The sequence below is a fragment of the Aotus nancymaae genome, unplaced genomic scaffold (assembly GCF_030222135.1).
Source record: "Aotus nancymaae isolate 86718 unplaced genomic scaffold, 86718_ANA_hifiasm-v0.15.2.pri h1tg000089l, whole genome shotgun sequence".
NCBI classification, from domain to species: Eukaryota; Metazoa; Chordata; class Mammalia; order Primates; family Aotidae; genus Aotus; species Aotus nancymaae.
The window spans coordinates 22,151,299-22,164,608 of NW_026988504.1; the positions used below are offsets into that span (position 1 = coordinate 22,151,299).

General features: G+C 53.9%; 1 protein-coding gene across 10 annotated transcripts in view; it reads right to left on the bottom strand.

Moving 5' to 3' along the window:
* Positions 1 to 292: 292 nt before the first annotated feature.
* The window catches only part of DBF4B (DBF4B-CDC7 kinase regulatory subunit), a 41,641-nt gene continuing 28,623 nt past the window's right edge, over positions 293 to 13,310 (bottom strand). For 8 of the 10 annotated variants that reach the window (XM_064369752.1, XM_064369750.1, XM_064369749.1 and 5 more), the window contains 3 exons: positions 10,217 to 10,325; positions 9,899 to 10,023; positions 6,644 to 9,075 (listed from right to left, as the gene is read on the bottom strand). In XM_064369752.1, the coding sequence (XP_064225822.1) occupies positions 8,109 to 9,075; positions 9,899 to 10,023; positions 10,217 to 10,325 (1,201 nt within the window). In that variant the 3' untranslated portion in view covers positions 6,644 to 8,108. Of the gene's footprint in view, positions 657 to 5,768; positions 6,235 to 6,643; positions 9,076 to 9,898; positions 10,024 to 10,216; positions 10,326 to 13,310 lie in introns of those variants that run through there. The other 2 variants (XM_064369755.1, XM_064369754.1) reach the window with 2 other exon arrangements.

The window sequence follows — 13,310 nt, forward strand, 5'->3', positions numbered from 1 at the left end:
CACGTGAGCCCAGGGCCCGCCCTCCGCTCCCCCGCCGCCCCCGTCCCCCCCAGCCCCGCAGGGCCCGGGCCGCCGCCGCGGGAGGACAAAAGAGGCGCCGCCCCGGGGTCCCTTCTCGCACCTCTGGGGCCCCTCGGCAGGTGCGGGGCGGCGGCGCTCCACGTCCTCATCCCGCGGCCCCTCCTCGGCCACCTCTGCCTGAGCATCTCCGAGGACCCGTAGATTTGTAGGGGAGGGAGGCAAGGGACAAGGGGACCCCCGGGGCCGAACCGGCGACCTTCCGTCTGGGGCTGGGAGGGGGGGTGTGTGTGGCTGCTGCGGCCGCGTTCGCCCTCGGTAGTGGTACCCAGAGAGGCTGCCCCAGCCCCAGCCCTGAGTGCCCCGATTGACCCCAGGCTGTGGGAGCTGGGGTTGGGGTGGGCAGAGGCTCTTGGCGAACGCCCCGCTCCAGGATTTCTTGCCCTTTCCCCACGGGTCGTGTCACTGCGGAGTCCTCCCACGCTCGCCGTCCAGACCCCTTCCCATCGGCTGCTTCTCCCCGCCAAAGATGCCCGGCCTCCAGGAGGGCTTCAGGGATCGCTGTCACTCCAACCATCAGGAAGGGCGGCATCTCCTTCTGGGCTCCTGAGTCTCTCACAGGCACCCTGTACTTCTCCCTAGACAAAATATAAACTGGCCAGGTCACTTACATGCTGCTAGCATGGCCCATGGCTCCCCCTCCCTTGCTAGTCCCAATCCTTATGAGCAGAAGACATCTCTAGAATTCCCCAGCCTCCCCTCTCTGGTCAGACTAGGCTGCCGTGTCTGCAAAATACTGGACCTCCCAACCTACATCCCCAGCTGTGCCCTCCACCCAGCTCCTGGGGACGATGGGTCCCAATACCAGGACTGGGACCTCAGACTTCTGCTATAGGTGCTGAGGGCCAGGTACCTGAGATAGTGTGGGGTGTGGCAGGGCAAGGTGGGTGGGCTGCTGATGAGGCCCCACCCTGACCTTTTTGGTACCCATACTAGGGGACCACAGATCGCTGAAGAACAAGATTGGAGGCAGGGAACCCCTTCCTGGGTCCTCTGCTTTCCCAAGGATCCAGGGCCTCTGCTGGGGATGAGGGAGCTGCCTCTGGCTTGTGACACCCCCCCACCCCCCTGCTCTATTTTAGGCCCTGGAGAGGTGAGAAGGCGATTTCCCAGGAGGCGCTGACATCAATGCAGGGAACGAAGTGACTCCCCCCCACCCCCAACCACCTGCCATGCCAGACCCAGATGCTCAGCAAGGCTGAGCCAATTCTTCCTTGGCTCTGGAGACATCTCAAGAACCTCCTCCAAGATGTAGGCGCGAAGAGGCTCCTGGGAATGAGGGCCTACTACGTGGTATTCCCTGGAAACTCACAATGAGTCCAGAGGGAGAGATTGTGCTCCCCATTTTACAGATGGGGAAACTGAGGCTCTGAGAGGTTATATGAGCTTCCCAAAGTTACAAGGCTGGTCAGTGAGAGGCACCTCCCATACTCCAGGCCCACTCCTCTTAGCTATCCCTAGTCCTACTTCCTCTGTCCTCTGTTTGAAACCAGAGAGGACTGGTATATCTGGTCCCTTGCACATCACCACACACATCAGACACCAAGGTGGCTGTCCTGCCCCAGGCTGCCCATGTCCCAGGGCCACATCAGCAAGTCCTGATCAGGAGTGCCCCCCAGAAGCCTGGATGAGATTTGTCATTTCACAGTAGAGGCCTGGGACTGGGAGAGTCTGGGTCCTCCAACACGTTCAAGACCACAGAGCAAGCCTAGTTCGTGGTCCAGGCCCCTTCACCAGACAACACGTTCCTACCACATCAGCGGCCCTGGGACCCTAACTTCCTGTTGGGGAGACCTGATGGGCCCTAAGAGTGATTCTCCTTGGTGACACTCTGGGCTAGTTCCAGTGGGGACTCAGTCATATGACTCCCTGGCCCCCATAGCCACTTATATTCCTGGGTTCCCCAGCTCCCAGCAGATCTGGCTATAACTTATTTTTTTAAAACTTGTTTATTTTTTTGGAGAGAGTTTCGCTCTGTCGCCCAGGCTGGAGTGAAGTGGTGTGATCTTGGCTCACTGAAACCTCCGCCTCTGGGGTTAAGTGATTCTCCTGCCTCAGCCTATCAAGTAGCTGGGACAACAGGCATGTGCCACCATGCCCGGTTAATTTTTTTGTATTTTTAATAGAGACGGGGTCTCACCATGTTGCCCAGGCCGTTCTCAAACTCTTAAGTTTAGGCAATCCGCCTGCCTTGGCCTCCCAAAGTACTAGGATTACAGGTGTGAGCCACTGTGCCTGGCCTAGACCTTTCTTTTTTCTTTTTTATTTATTTGAGACACAGTCTCACTCTGTTGCCAGGCTGGAATGCAGTGGTGCAATCTCGGCTCACTGCAACCTCCACCTCCCGGGTTCAAGTGAATCTCCTGCCTCAGCCTCCCAGCTCGCTAGGATTACAGGTATGCACCACCATGCCTGGCTAATTTTTGTATTTTTAGTAGAGATGGGTTCTTGCCATGTTGGCCAGGCTGGTCTTGAACTCCTGACCTCAAGTGATCCGCCCACCTCGGCCTCTCAGTGTTGGGATTACAGGCGTGAGCCACTGTGCCCAGCATTTTTGTATTTTTGAGAGATTGGGTTTTATCATATTGTCCTGGCTGGTCTCAACTCCTGGACTCAAGAGATCCACTCATCTCAGCCTCCCAAGGTGCTGGGATTACAGGCATGAGGCCAGTGCTTGGCTATTTAAAAATTTTTTGTGGAGATGGGGTTCTTGCTATGTTGCCCGGGCTAGTCTTGAACTCCTGGACTCAAGTGATCCTCCAGCCTCAGCCTCCCAAAGTACTGGGATTACAGCACTTTGGCAAGACCTCTTGCCTCTCCCTTGACCACAGTCCCCAGCCCCTGAGGTTCTACCTCCCCTGTCTTGTGCTTGCCTCAGTTCTCTTAGGGGTCGTGGGTTCCCCACACAGAAAGCTTGCTTCACATTCCCTCACCCACCTTCCCTCCTAAGGTCAGGGCTGTCTGTCTTCTCATTGGTGGCCCCTCATAAGACTGGGACTTCAGAACAGGGCTGTCTCCCTGTCAGACCTGACCCTGATAGCAAGGGCTGTTTTCTGCTTAGATTGGAGCAGGCCTGTGTCTTCTCCTCAAACATAGGGTTCCTTAGGGGGCACCACCCCAACTCCACAGCTAAGGCTGGCTCCTTCGGTCCCTATGCCCATCCCTTGAGGCTGAGGCCACTGTTTCTGCTGCCTGATGCCACCCTTGGGGTTGTCTTCGCTGAGGGAGCTGTGGGGCCCTGCCTAGGGGTTGTGCTCTGGCCTCCCTTAGGACCCCCCCTCCCCTAGGGCTGGGGCCTCCTTCTTTCTGCTGCTCTTCCAACCCTTCAGCCAATTCTCTCCAATTTTCTTGCACACGGGCCAAGCCAGGGATGTGGGGCCAAGACCTGTCTCTGCAACTGCAGGTAAGGATGGGGTACTGGCTACCCCCAGGCCTGGGGTGGTACCATGGGCAGTGATTCCTGCCAGTGGAGGCCCTCCAGGTCTGGTGTCCAGCCTCGAGGCCTGTAGCACAGACCATGCTAGTCAAGGGGGCAAGATGGTGCGGTGGGCAAGGGCAGGGTTGAGGGCTCCAGGCTGGGGTCCCAATCCTGCTTCCCCCAAGAACTGGCTGGGTGTCCTTGAGCAAGCCCACTGGCCTCTCTGGGCCTTGGTTTCCTCATCCATGACACGGGGGTTAGAAAAGCACCTCCCTCGTGGTGCTGCTGTCAGGGGATGATGGCTGCGCCGCCCATGCTTGAAGCAGCATCTGGTGCATGAAAAGGGCTCACTCTCAGCTTGCACCGAGGAGCAGACCGGCTTCCTGGCCCTTTCTTGCCCAGGACCCCAGGCCTCTCTATGGCTTGGGGGCCCTGGGGCCCTCTCTCTACCCTACATGGAGAGAACCTCAGCCTAATGACGTGACGTGGAGGGGTGGCAGGAGGGGAAGTGCCCAGCATTGGACAGGAAGTTCACCCTGCTTCCTCTTAGATGCCAACCCAGGGTCCAAGGATCGTTCTCATCTGCACAGCTCTCCCGGGAAACCTCATGCTCCTCCCTCTCAGGTTTTAATCTCTGAAGCTCTCAGCCTTCGCCAATGGAGAAGTTGGGGGCACCTGGGGCACCAGGATCCCAGGCACACTCATCCTTTGAGAGGCTTGTGGGGCACAAATATGGTCACACCCATAAGGGCCCAACTGCCACTTCTCTTCCACACAAGGGATCCTCCTGGAGCAGAGGAGAGTTGGCCCTTGGGAGGGGGCCTGGAACAGGTGGTCTCACAGTGCCCCTCAGCAGCTTCATTTACAAATGCACACCAAGATGAGGACGCCGGTCACCAAGGGACACCGCCAGGTGGGAGATTGTGAGAATAAGCTCTATGTAAGTCTAGGAGGGAGGCCTCACAGGCATGTGTACCTGTGGGTAATGTTGTTGAGACAGTGTGCTGAGCTCTGTGCCACATACCTCACAAACACATCTAATTTCATTCTTGTGACTTCCTAGCAAGGTAGCAACTACGATTGCCTCCATTTTTTATTTTTATTTATTTATTTTTGAGACAGAGTGTTGCTCTGTTGCCCAGGCTGAAGTGCAGTGGTACAATCTCAGCTCACTGCAACCTCTGCCTCCCAGGTTCAAGTGATTCTCCTGCCTCAGCCCCCCAGTAGCTGGGATTACAGGTGCCTGCCATCATGCCCGGTTAACTTTTGTACTTTTTTTTTTTTTTTTTTTTTTTAGACGGAGTCTCGCTCTGTTACCAGGCTGGAGCACAGTGGCGCAGTCTCGGCTCACTACAACCTCCACCTCCTGGGTTCAAGCAATTCTTCTGCCTCAGCCTCCCGAGTAGCCGGGACTACAGGCATGTGCCAAACACCCGGCAAATTTTTGTATTTTTAGTAGAGACAGGGTTTCGCCATGTTGGCCAGGCTGGTCTCGAACTCCTGACCTCAAGTGATCTGCCTGACTCAGCCTCCCAAAGTGCTGGAATTACAGGCATGGGCCGCCACGCCCAGCCTAGATTATCTCCATTTTTAGATCAAGAAAACAGTGTGAGCTGGGCACAGCTGAAACTCCCCTAGGAAGGGAGCCAAGGTCCAGGATGAGAAAGAGTTCTTGGGTATGCCACACTCATGCTGGTGGCAGGACAGGGAAGGACATAAAAGGTTTGCTGGTGGTCACGGTATTTTATTATGGAAAAGGCCCCTGACATCATCTCATCCAAACCCCTTAAAGATGAGGAAACTGAGGCCTGAGTAATAAAGGCCTTTTCCCAAGGTCACAGTATGAGTTGGGGCAGCTAGCCCCCGCATTCCACCTGGCAGAAGGGCGTTGGGGTGGAGCTACCAATTGGTCACATCTGCTGAGAAGTGAAAGGGTCAGCGAAAAGAGGTGAGAACAAAGGCCTTGGAATCTAGTCTGAGGGAGTTGGAGGGCTCTTCAGGTGTCTCAGAGCTGACTCAGGGCAGACGGCAAGGCCTCTGCTAAATGAATGAATGAGGGAATGGGCAATGGTGAGGAAGGGCAGGGGGACAGGAGAACCAGGCCACTGAGGGGCTGCCAGGACCAAGGGAGCCAGGCTTCAAGGAGGAAAGAAAGGAGAAAAGGAACCAACTTTGGCCATTAGTAGCCTGTCCATGACCTTGGAATAGATGATCCTAGTGGGATGCCTCAGGCAGAGCAACCCAGGAAGGAAGTGTAGAAGGGGAAGGAGGTGAATAGGAGGTGGACAGAAGGTGGGAGTCTTCAAGTATTTGAAGTTGATTTACTGAATCAACATGAGTATTTTCCAGGATAGAGCATGGCATTTTGGGCAGAGGGAAGGAGAGGTGGCAAGTCTGAGAAGGAAACCGAAAATGGTGGCTGGCTTGCTGGGCTGGAGGGCCAAGGACAGACAGCGTGACTTGGGGAGGGAGGATACCGCTTCCTTTGAAGCAGAAACAGCAAGATGATGTTGAAAGGGGACTGACTGCAGGATGGAGCAGTGCCCACTGGGTCTGGGTCAAGGTCCTCTGGGGAGGGCGGGGGATGTGGAAAGGGGGCTGGAGTAGAAGGGAGTCTGAGAGTGCTCACCCTAAGGAGCCACTGTGGGACCTCATTCACATCAAGCAGCACCCGTCCATCCTGGATCAGGTCTCAGGTGTTCTGGGTCCATCTCTAACTTGAATCTACAGCCGGGAAGCTGCAATGGAGAAATGGCTGAGGAGTGTTCCAGCCTTGGGGTTTGGCCTGGCAGAGATGTCCAAGGTCACGATCATTGAGATGGGAGGGGAAGGCAAGGGCAGCCAGATGTGAGGTTCAGGGATTGGGTCCTGGGTAGCTGGCAATGAGGGCATCGGAATCTGGCAGCATGGGCTTTTTGTGAGCAGCAGGCAAAGGTATCAGTCTGAGAAAGGGGCGAGGGGCAACTTCCTCATGCAGAGGGGTGGTGTCATGGGGAATGAGGCAATCCCATGTCACAAAAAGAAAGGGATATACCCAGCAGTGTCCAGACATAAGCTACGGTCTGGCTTCAGGGAAGAAGAGTGAGCCCTTAGCAGGAATGTCAGCCGGGGCAAAGGAGTTTCCTTGGGAGGGAGTGAGGGGCATGATCTCCGCAGGTGGCCACTCCCCAGGCAGCAGAGCCAAGTAGGTGACAGGATGAGACTGGGTAAAGGAGGCTGGGCAGGGACAGAGGCTGCCCTGCTCCCGGAGCCCTTGGGGAAGGCTGGCAGGAGGGCTGTGGCACTCACACATGTACAGCTTGCAGGAAGCCCCATCCCACCATCCAATGATTCCCTGCTGGCCCGCAGCCCTGCCTTGGGTCACTGGAGGGCAGATCAAGGACCAACACATGGCACTCCAGCCCCATCTCCTTGCTATTTGTTATTAACAAATTTATTTACATTTCCTGAACCAAAATTCATTATAAAACTTAACAGGAAGGGGGTAACATGACCTCTAAGGTGGGCTGTACACACAGTTGCTCTATTTCCAAACTAAGAACTTGGGTCCTCACCCGCAGCTGGGCCCCCCTTTCTTTCTCTGAAAGGAGACACAGAATAGCGCCAGGCTTCCGGGAACTTCAACATTTAAAGAGACAAATGCATGGATGCAGAGAAGGGTGAGAAGAACCACAGTACAAATTGTAATGAAAAAAAAAGTGGCCAGAGAATCGATAGCAAACCCATTTCTGTCTCCAGATTAATGGCTTGGCTGCCAGAAATAGGGGGAGGTCCTTGGGGAAAGAGAGGAGGGAGTGAGGGAGGAGGGTGAGTGGAAGTTGGCAGGTGACACACTGGCCCTGGAATAGCCGAACTCCGGGTGGGCAGCTCAAGCTGAGGAGACAGAGAAGCGCTGAGAGGGGTTCCACATCCTGGGCTCAGGGGAAAGGTCAGTGCTGGGCTCCAACTAAGTGCCTGGGGGAGGGAGCTCTGTGAGTGGCACAGCCCGAGCCCCTCCTCTGCTTCATATGTTCCTGAGGATCTGTGTGCGGGAGTGTGGGGGGCTGGGGGAGGGGATGAACACAGGCATTTCGGAAAGCAAGAGCGGCCACATGCTCGTGGGAAAGGAGGCTGGGGTTGGGGGTGGAGAACACCAACAGCTAACCCTCAGCTCTGCAGAGGCAAGGGCCTGCAGAGGGCCAGGAAGCTGGGCCAGGATTCCTGCTGCCCCAACTCCTTTGTGGTCCCTCCCCATGCCAACTTCACCTCTGCCTCCTGGCATGGGCGGCCGGCCTCGGCTGGGTAAGCCCACTGTAGACTCTGCCTGGTTAGGAACATGGTGGAGGCGGGAGTAGGAGAGGGCAGCCCCCAGCCCAGATTCTCTCCCAAAGACCTGGCCAGTGGGAGGGCTGGCTCTGTCGGCTGGAGCCGAATGTGACAGCTGCTTACTGGACTTCAAAGGCCAGGCCCAGGCCTCCTTCTGGCTCTTTTGGGGAAGTGCTGGGGCTCTGCCCCTCCTGTGTCCTGATCAGCCCTGGCCGGGTGTGCGGCACCCAGCAGAAGAATAAGTTGTGTCTTTGGCCCTTCAGTCTGGAGCTGCCTGGCCCCGTGAAGAGCCAAGCACCTTGGGGACTCACAGGAGCAGCTCTCTGCCAGCATGGGGCTGGGGCTGGGGCTGGGGCCGGGGCCGGGAGACAGGGAGGCAGGGCACCTGGAGAGGCTGGGGGGCCCAGAGGCACCGGGAGCAGCTGGCTTCTGCACTGGCTGGCCAGGGCTTGGGGAGAGAGGTAGACTTGCTCTCTGCAGGTGCTCCTGAGGGCTGCTCACTGGTAGCTGAGTGCAGCGGGGCTGATGGCCAGCCTGGAGCTATGGGGCAGCTGGGGAGCTGGCCAGCCTCCTGGGATTCAGGGCCAGGGGTTGCACACTCAGAATCTTCAGGCCCTGGAGGCCACTCTCCCTCTGGCCAGGGGGGCTGTGTGGCCCAGAACTCTGCTGGTCTGTCTGTGAGCTGCCAGGGGAAGGGGTCTGGGAGAGAGAGGCAGGTCTGTGAGTGACATGAGGGCAGGAGGGAGGCAAGGTGCCTAGACTCATGGCCTGGAAGAGGAAGAGAGGGAAGATGCTTGCCACTGGTTGTCCTGGTACCACAGGGGCTGGGGGCTCTTGGGACAAAAAATGAAGCCTGTGGCCAGGAGGCCCCTGCTCTCTTCTCAGCACTGCCACTGGGGAACTGAACCTTCCGCTTGTGGCCAACAAGTGCCAAGTCTGGGTCAGAGGAGAGTTCCATAAAACCAGAGCTAGGCAGGAGGTATTGGCAAGCAGGGCTCCTGGACACCGGTGTCCCTGGGTGGTCCACAAACACATCAACTGACCCCTCCAGGTCTGGGCAGTTTGCTATAGGTCCAGGTACCTCACCAGTCCCTGCACATTCAGCTGGTGCCTGCATGCTGTCCACTGTCCCATCCTGCTCTGAGAAGCCTGATGCCTGGCAGCTGTCTTCTTTCCTCATCCTGGGAGATGCTGCCCTGGGATGGGAGAGCTGGCAGGGGTGCAGAGTCTCAGGAAAGAGAGGGTCACAGTCAGAAGCCAGGGAACCTGACCACCTGTTGGGACAGAAACACTCAGTGAGCTGCAGGTGTCAACTCCACAGCAGGCCTGGCCCAGGGCTGAGGGCACAGGGAGAGCTGCCGCAGCTGGCAGTGCATGTGCTGAGAGCTGCCTACTCTGGGGCCTTGTGTGAAAGTTCTCCTGTTTGAGTCTGAACCTGCTGTAGCAGCCAGCACCGTGTGTACTTCTCTTGGCTCTGCAGCCTGTGGTTGGGGCCCACCAGAGGAACAGGTTAGAGGCTCTTCCATTTAATTATTTCACAGAAGAGGCTGTGCCCTTTGGCAACTGGAGAAAGCAGTGCAGTGCCTGGCTGTGAGAGCTGAGCTTGAGATGGAGATTTGGGGTGAGAGGTGAAGCTACTGCCCCAGGTGGGAGAGGGTCTGCCTTGCTGGCAGAAAGGGGAAGCTGGGCTCAGAGGGACCTGGAATTCCCACCAAACCCCATGCAGTGGTTCCTTCTAGGGGTGACTTCCAGAGAGGGAGAAAGACTTTGCTCTTTACCCATCTGGGAGGGGCCCAGGAACTACTCCTCCTGCTCCCAGCCAGAACTGCTTATCATCCACATCAAAGCCCGTGGGGTAGGAAGGGAGCCACAGTCTGGTCTAGGTCTAATCTTGATCAACTGAAGCCACAAATGGAGGTCTTTTTATTTTTTTTTGGCCACCCCAAAACAAATAGGACCAAGGATGAGGGGAAAAGGTGAGAAAAGAGAAAAACATCACAGTCTGGTCCCAGCAGCCACCAACCTGAGGTCTCTTCCCACCTAGAGGGCAACAGAGGAGAGTGCAGACGCAGTTGTGCCTGCCAGTGTGGCACTCACCTGGGGAGACTGGCCTGAAAAGGGATGTCTGCAAAACTGTGGCTGAGCTGGGCGATGATCCTGTCCACCTCTGCGTATGGACGGGCTTCTAGGGCAAAGCCCCGGTGCTGGGCACTCTGAAGATGCTGCCAGGGGGTGAGAGGAGGACAGGGCATTAGATGAGGCCTGCAGGGAAGGGGACACCCAAGCTGACCTCCCAGCACATGCTCTGGCTCCACACCACAGCAGCATGGAGACTGAGCAGGAAGGACTCATCCCCAGTGGGCAGGCTCCCTCAGGACACTCTGGGAGCAGCTGCTGAGTGGGGAAGGGGCTCACAGCGTGGAGCTCCTCAAAGGCCTCTTGGCAGCACTCGCAGTAGCCTTTCTTCCTCCTGGGCACGGTTTGGGCAGCTGATCTTGGGCTTGGCTCTCCATCCTTGGATTCTCTGGGGAGGGTACATGGTGCGGCAAAGTGGTTACTGCTGGGGCCCTTGGGGGAAGAGCCCCTACTTCGCGCCTACCTAGAGCCTAGGCCAGGGAGGGGAAGGACCAAGATGGCCAAGGGGCTGGGCAGGCAGGAAGGCTGGCCTGAGCTTGGTACCACTCATCTAAGAATGGCAAGAGAGGGAGCAAGATCTCCCTGTGGGCAGCCGGTCTTATCTCTGTCCTCTCTCTTTTTTTTTTTTTTGAGACAGAGTCTAGCTTAGTCACCCAGGCTGGAGTGCAGTGGTGTAATCTCAGCTCACTGTAACCTCTGCTTCCTGGGCTCAAGCCATTCTCCTGCCTCAGCCTCCAGAGTAGCTGGGATTACAGGTGCCCGCCACCACGCCTGGCTAATTTTTGTATTTTCAGTAGAGATGGGGTTTTACCATGTTGGCCAGGCTGTTTTTGAACTCCTGAACTCAAGTGATCCTCCTGCCTTGGCCTCGCAAAGTGCTGGGATTACAGGCGTGAGCCACTGTGCCCGGCCAAGCCTGACTTATCTGAATATTAGCCCCATATTTCTAACAACCAAAGGGTGTTTCTATCTGGCTATCCAGCAAACTCAACAAGTCTAAAACATTCCTTTTAAAGACTTCCTAAGTATGACACAAAACCCAGATGATATACAGAAAAACTCATACATTTAGCTCTATACAACTTTAAAATATGTATACATGGCAAAAGCATCATTAGCAAATGATACGTTAGGCTTTGTGTCCCCGCCCAAGTCTCATATTGAATTGTAATCCCTATAATTCCCATAATCCCCAAGTGTCAAGGGAGAGACCGGGTGGAGGCAATTGAATCATGGGGGTGGTTTCCCCCAAGCTGTTCTTGTGATAGTCAGTTCTCATGAGATCTGATGGTTTCCTAAGGGGTTCTTCCCCCTTCGCTTAGCACTTCTCCTTCCTGCCACCTTGTGCAGAAGGTGCCTTGCTTCCCCTTTGCCTTCCACCATGATTGTGAGTTTCCTGAGGACTCCCCAGCCTTGCTGAACTATGAGTTAATTAAACCACTTTCCTTTACAAATTACCTAGTCTCAGACAGGTCTGCAGAGCAGTATGAAAATGGACTAATACAGCAAAGTTAAAAGACAAACCACAAACTTGGGATTTTGTTGTCTTTTAAAAATATTTACAACTTCTCTGGTCAGGGAGGCTTAGAAATAAATAAATATATAAATATATATAAAATTATTAAATATATATTAAATATATTTAATAAATTTAAATATATATATACATATATATATGTATCTATATATATTTACAACCACCAGGTGTGGTGGCTCACACTTGTAATCCCCGTACTTTGGGAGGCCAAGGCGGGAGGATCGCTTGGGCCCAGGAGTTTGAGATCAGCCTGAGCAACACGGCGAAATATCATCTCTACAAAAAAATATTAAAATTAGCCAGGTGTGGTGGTGTGCACCTGTAGTCCTAGTTACTTGGGGTGCTGAGGTGGGAGGATCGCCTGAGCCTGGGAGGTAGAGGTTGCAGTGAGCAGAGAAAAGAAAATATTTACAACTACAAAGGGCTCATTTCTCTAATATGAGAAGGACTCCTTACAAATCATTAGTGATCAATAACCCAAATTAATCATGGGCAAAGGATATAAAGAAGGTCACATAAAAAGAAATTCAAACAACCAAACATATGCAAACATACTTAGCTTCATTCATAATAAGAAAAAACAAAAATTATAATTATACTGAGATACAGTTTTTAATCTGTTATACTGGAGGTTAACATACCTGCCAGTCACAGCATTAGGCAAGGGGATGGAAACAGCCTCTCTCAGGCAGTGCAGGTGAACATAAAAGTTGGTATCCCCTCCATAAAAAGCCATTTGGCTGAATTTATCAAAATTATAAATGCATACATCTTTTGACCCAATATTTCTATCTTTAGGAATTTATTCCACAAATACGCTTGAATTGCAGATTTACTCTGAACACGATTTTCACTGGAGCTAATATAAGCATCCATGAATAAGAGACTGAATAAGGTTAAAAAATGAATAAAATAGGTTAAATAAAGGTTAAATAAAATACAGTAAATACATTTCATACAATGGAATAATGGAATACCCTGCAGTCATAAAAGGAAATACAAATTCTTTTTTTTTTTTTTTTTTGAGACAGGGTCTCACTCTGTCACCCCGGCTGATGTGCAGAAGCACCACCTTGGCTCACTGCAACTTCCACTTCCCAGGCTCAAGCAATTCCCCAGCCTCAGCCTCCTGAGTAGTTGAGACTACAGGCTTGCACCACCACGCCTGGCTAATTTTTGTATTTTTAGTAGAGGTGGGGTTTCGCCATGTTGCCCAGGCTGGTCTCACACTCGTGAGTTCAAGTGATTCACCTGCCTCAGCCTCCCAAAGTGCTGGGATTACAGGCATAAATCGCTGTGGCCAGATTTTTTAAAATATAAAAATAGAGATGGGGTTTCATGTTGCCCAGGCTGGTCTTGAACTCCTGGCCTCAAGTGATGCTTCCCCCTTGGCCTCCCAAAGTGCTGGGATTACAGGCATGGCCTATCTCCAGAGATAGTTCATGAATATACAAGTATATGTGTATCCTTTGTTCCCTCTTCTTACATAAAAAATCATATAGGCTTGGTGTGGTGGCTCATACCTGTAAATCCCAGCACTTTGGGAGGCCAAGGCAGGTGGATCACGAGGTCAGGAGTTCGAGACCAGTCTGGCCAATATAATAAAACCCCGTCTCTACTAAAAATACAAGAAACTAGCTGGGCATAGTGGTGTACACCTGTAATCCCAGCTACTCAGGAGGCTGAGGCAGGAGAATCTTGTGAACCCAGGAGGCAGAGCAGTGAGTGGAGATTGCGCCATTGCACTCCCGCCTGGGCGTAGTATTTACTGTGCTGGATCTTACTTGCTTTTTCTTTTCATGCCAACCCAGGCTGCGCTCTCCATTTGGCAGGGGT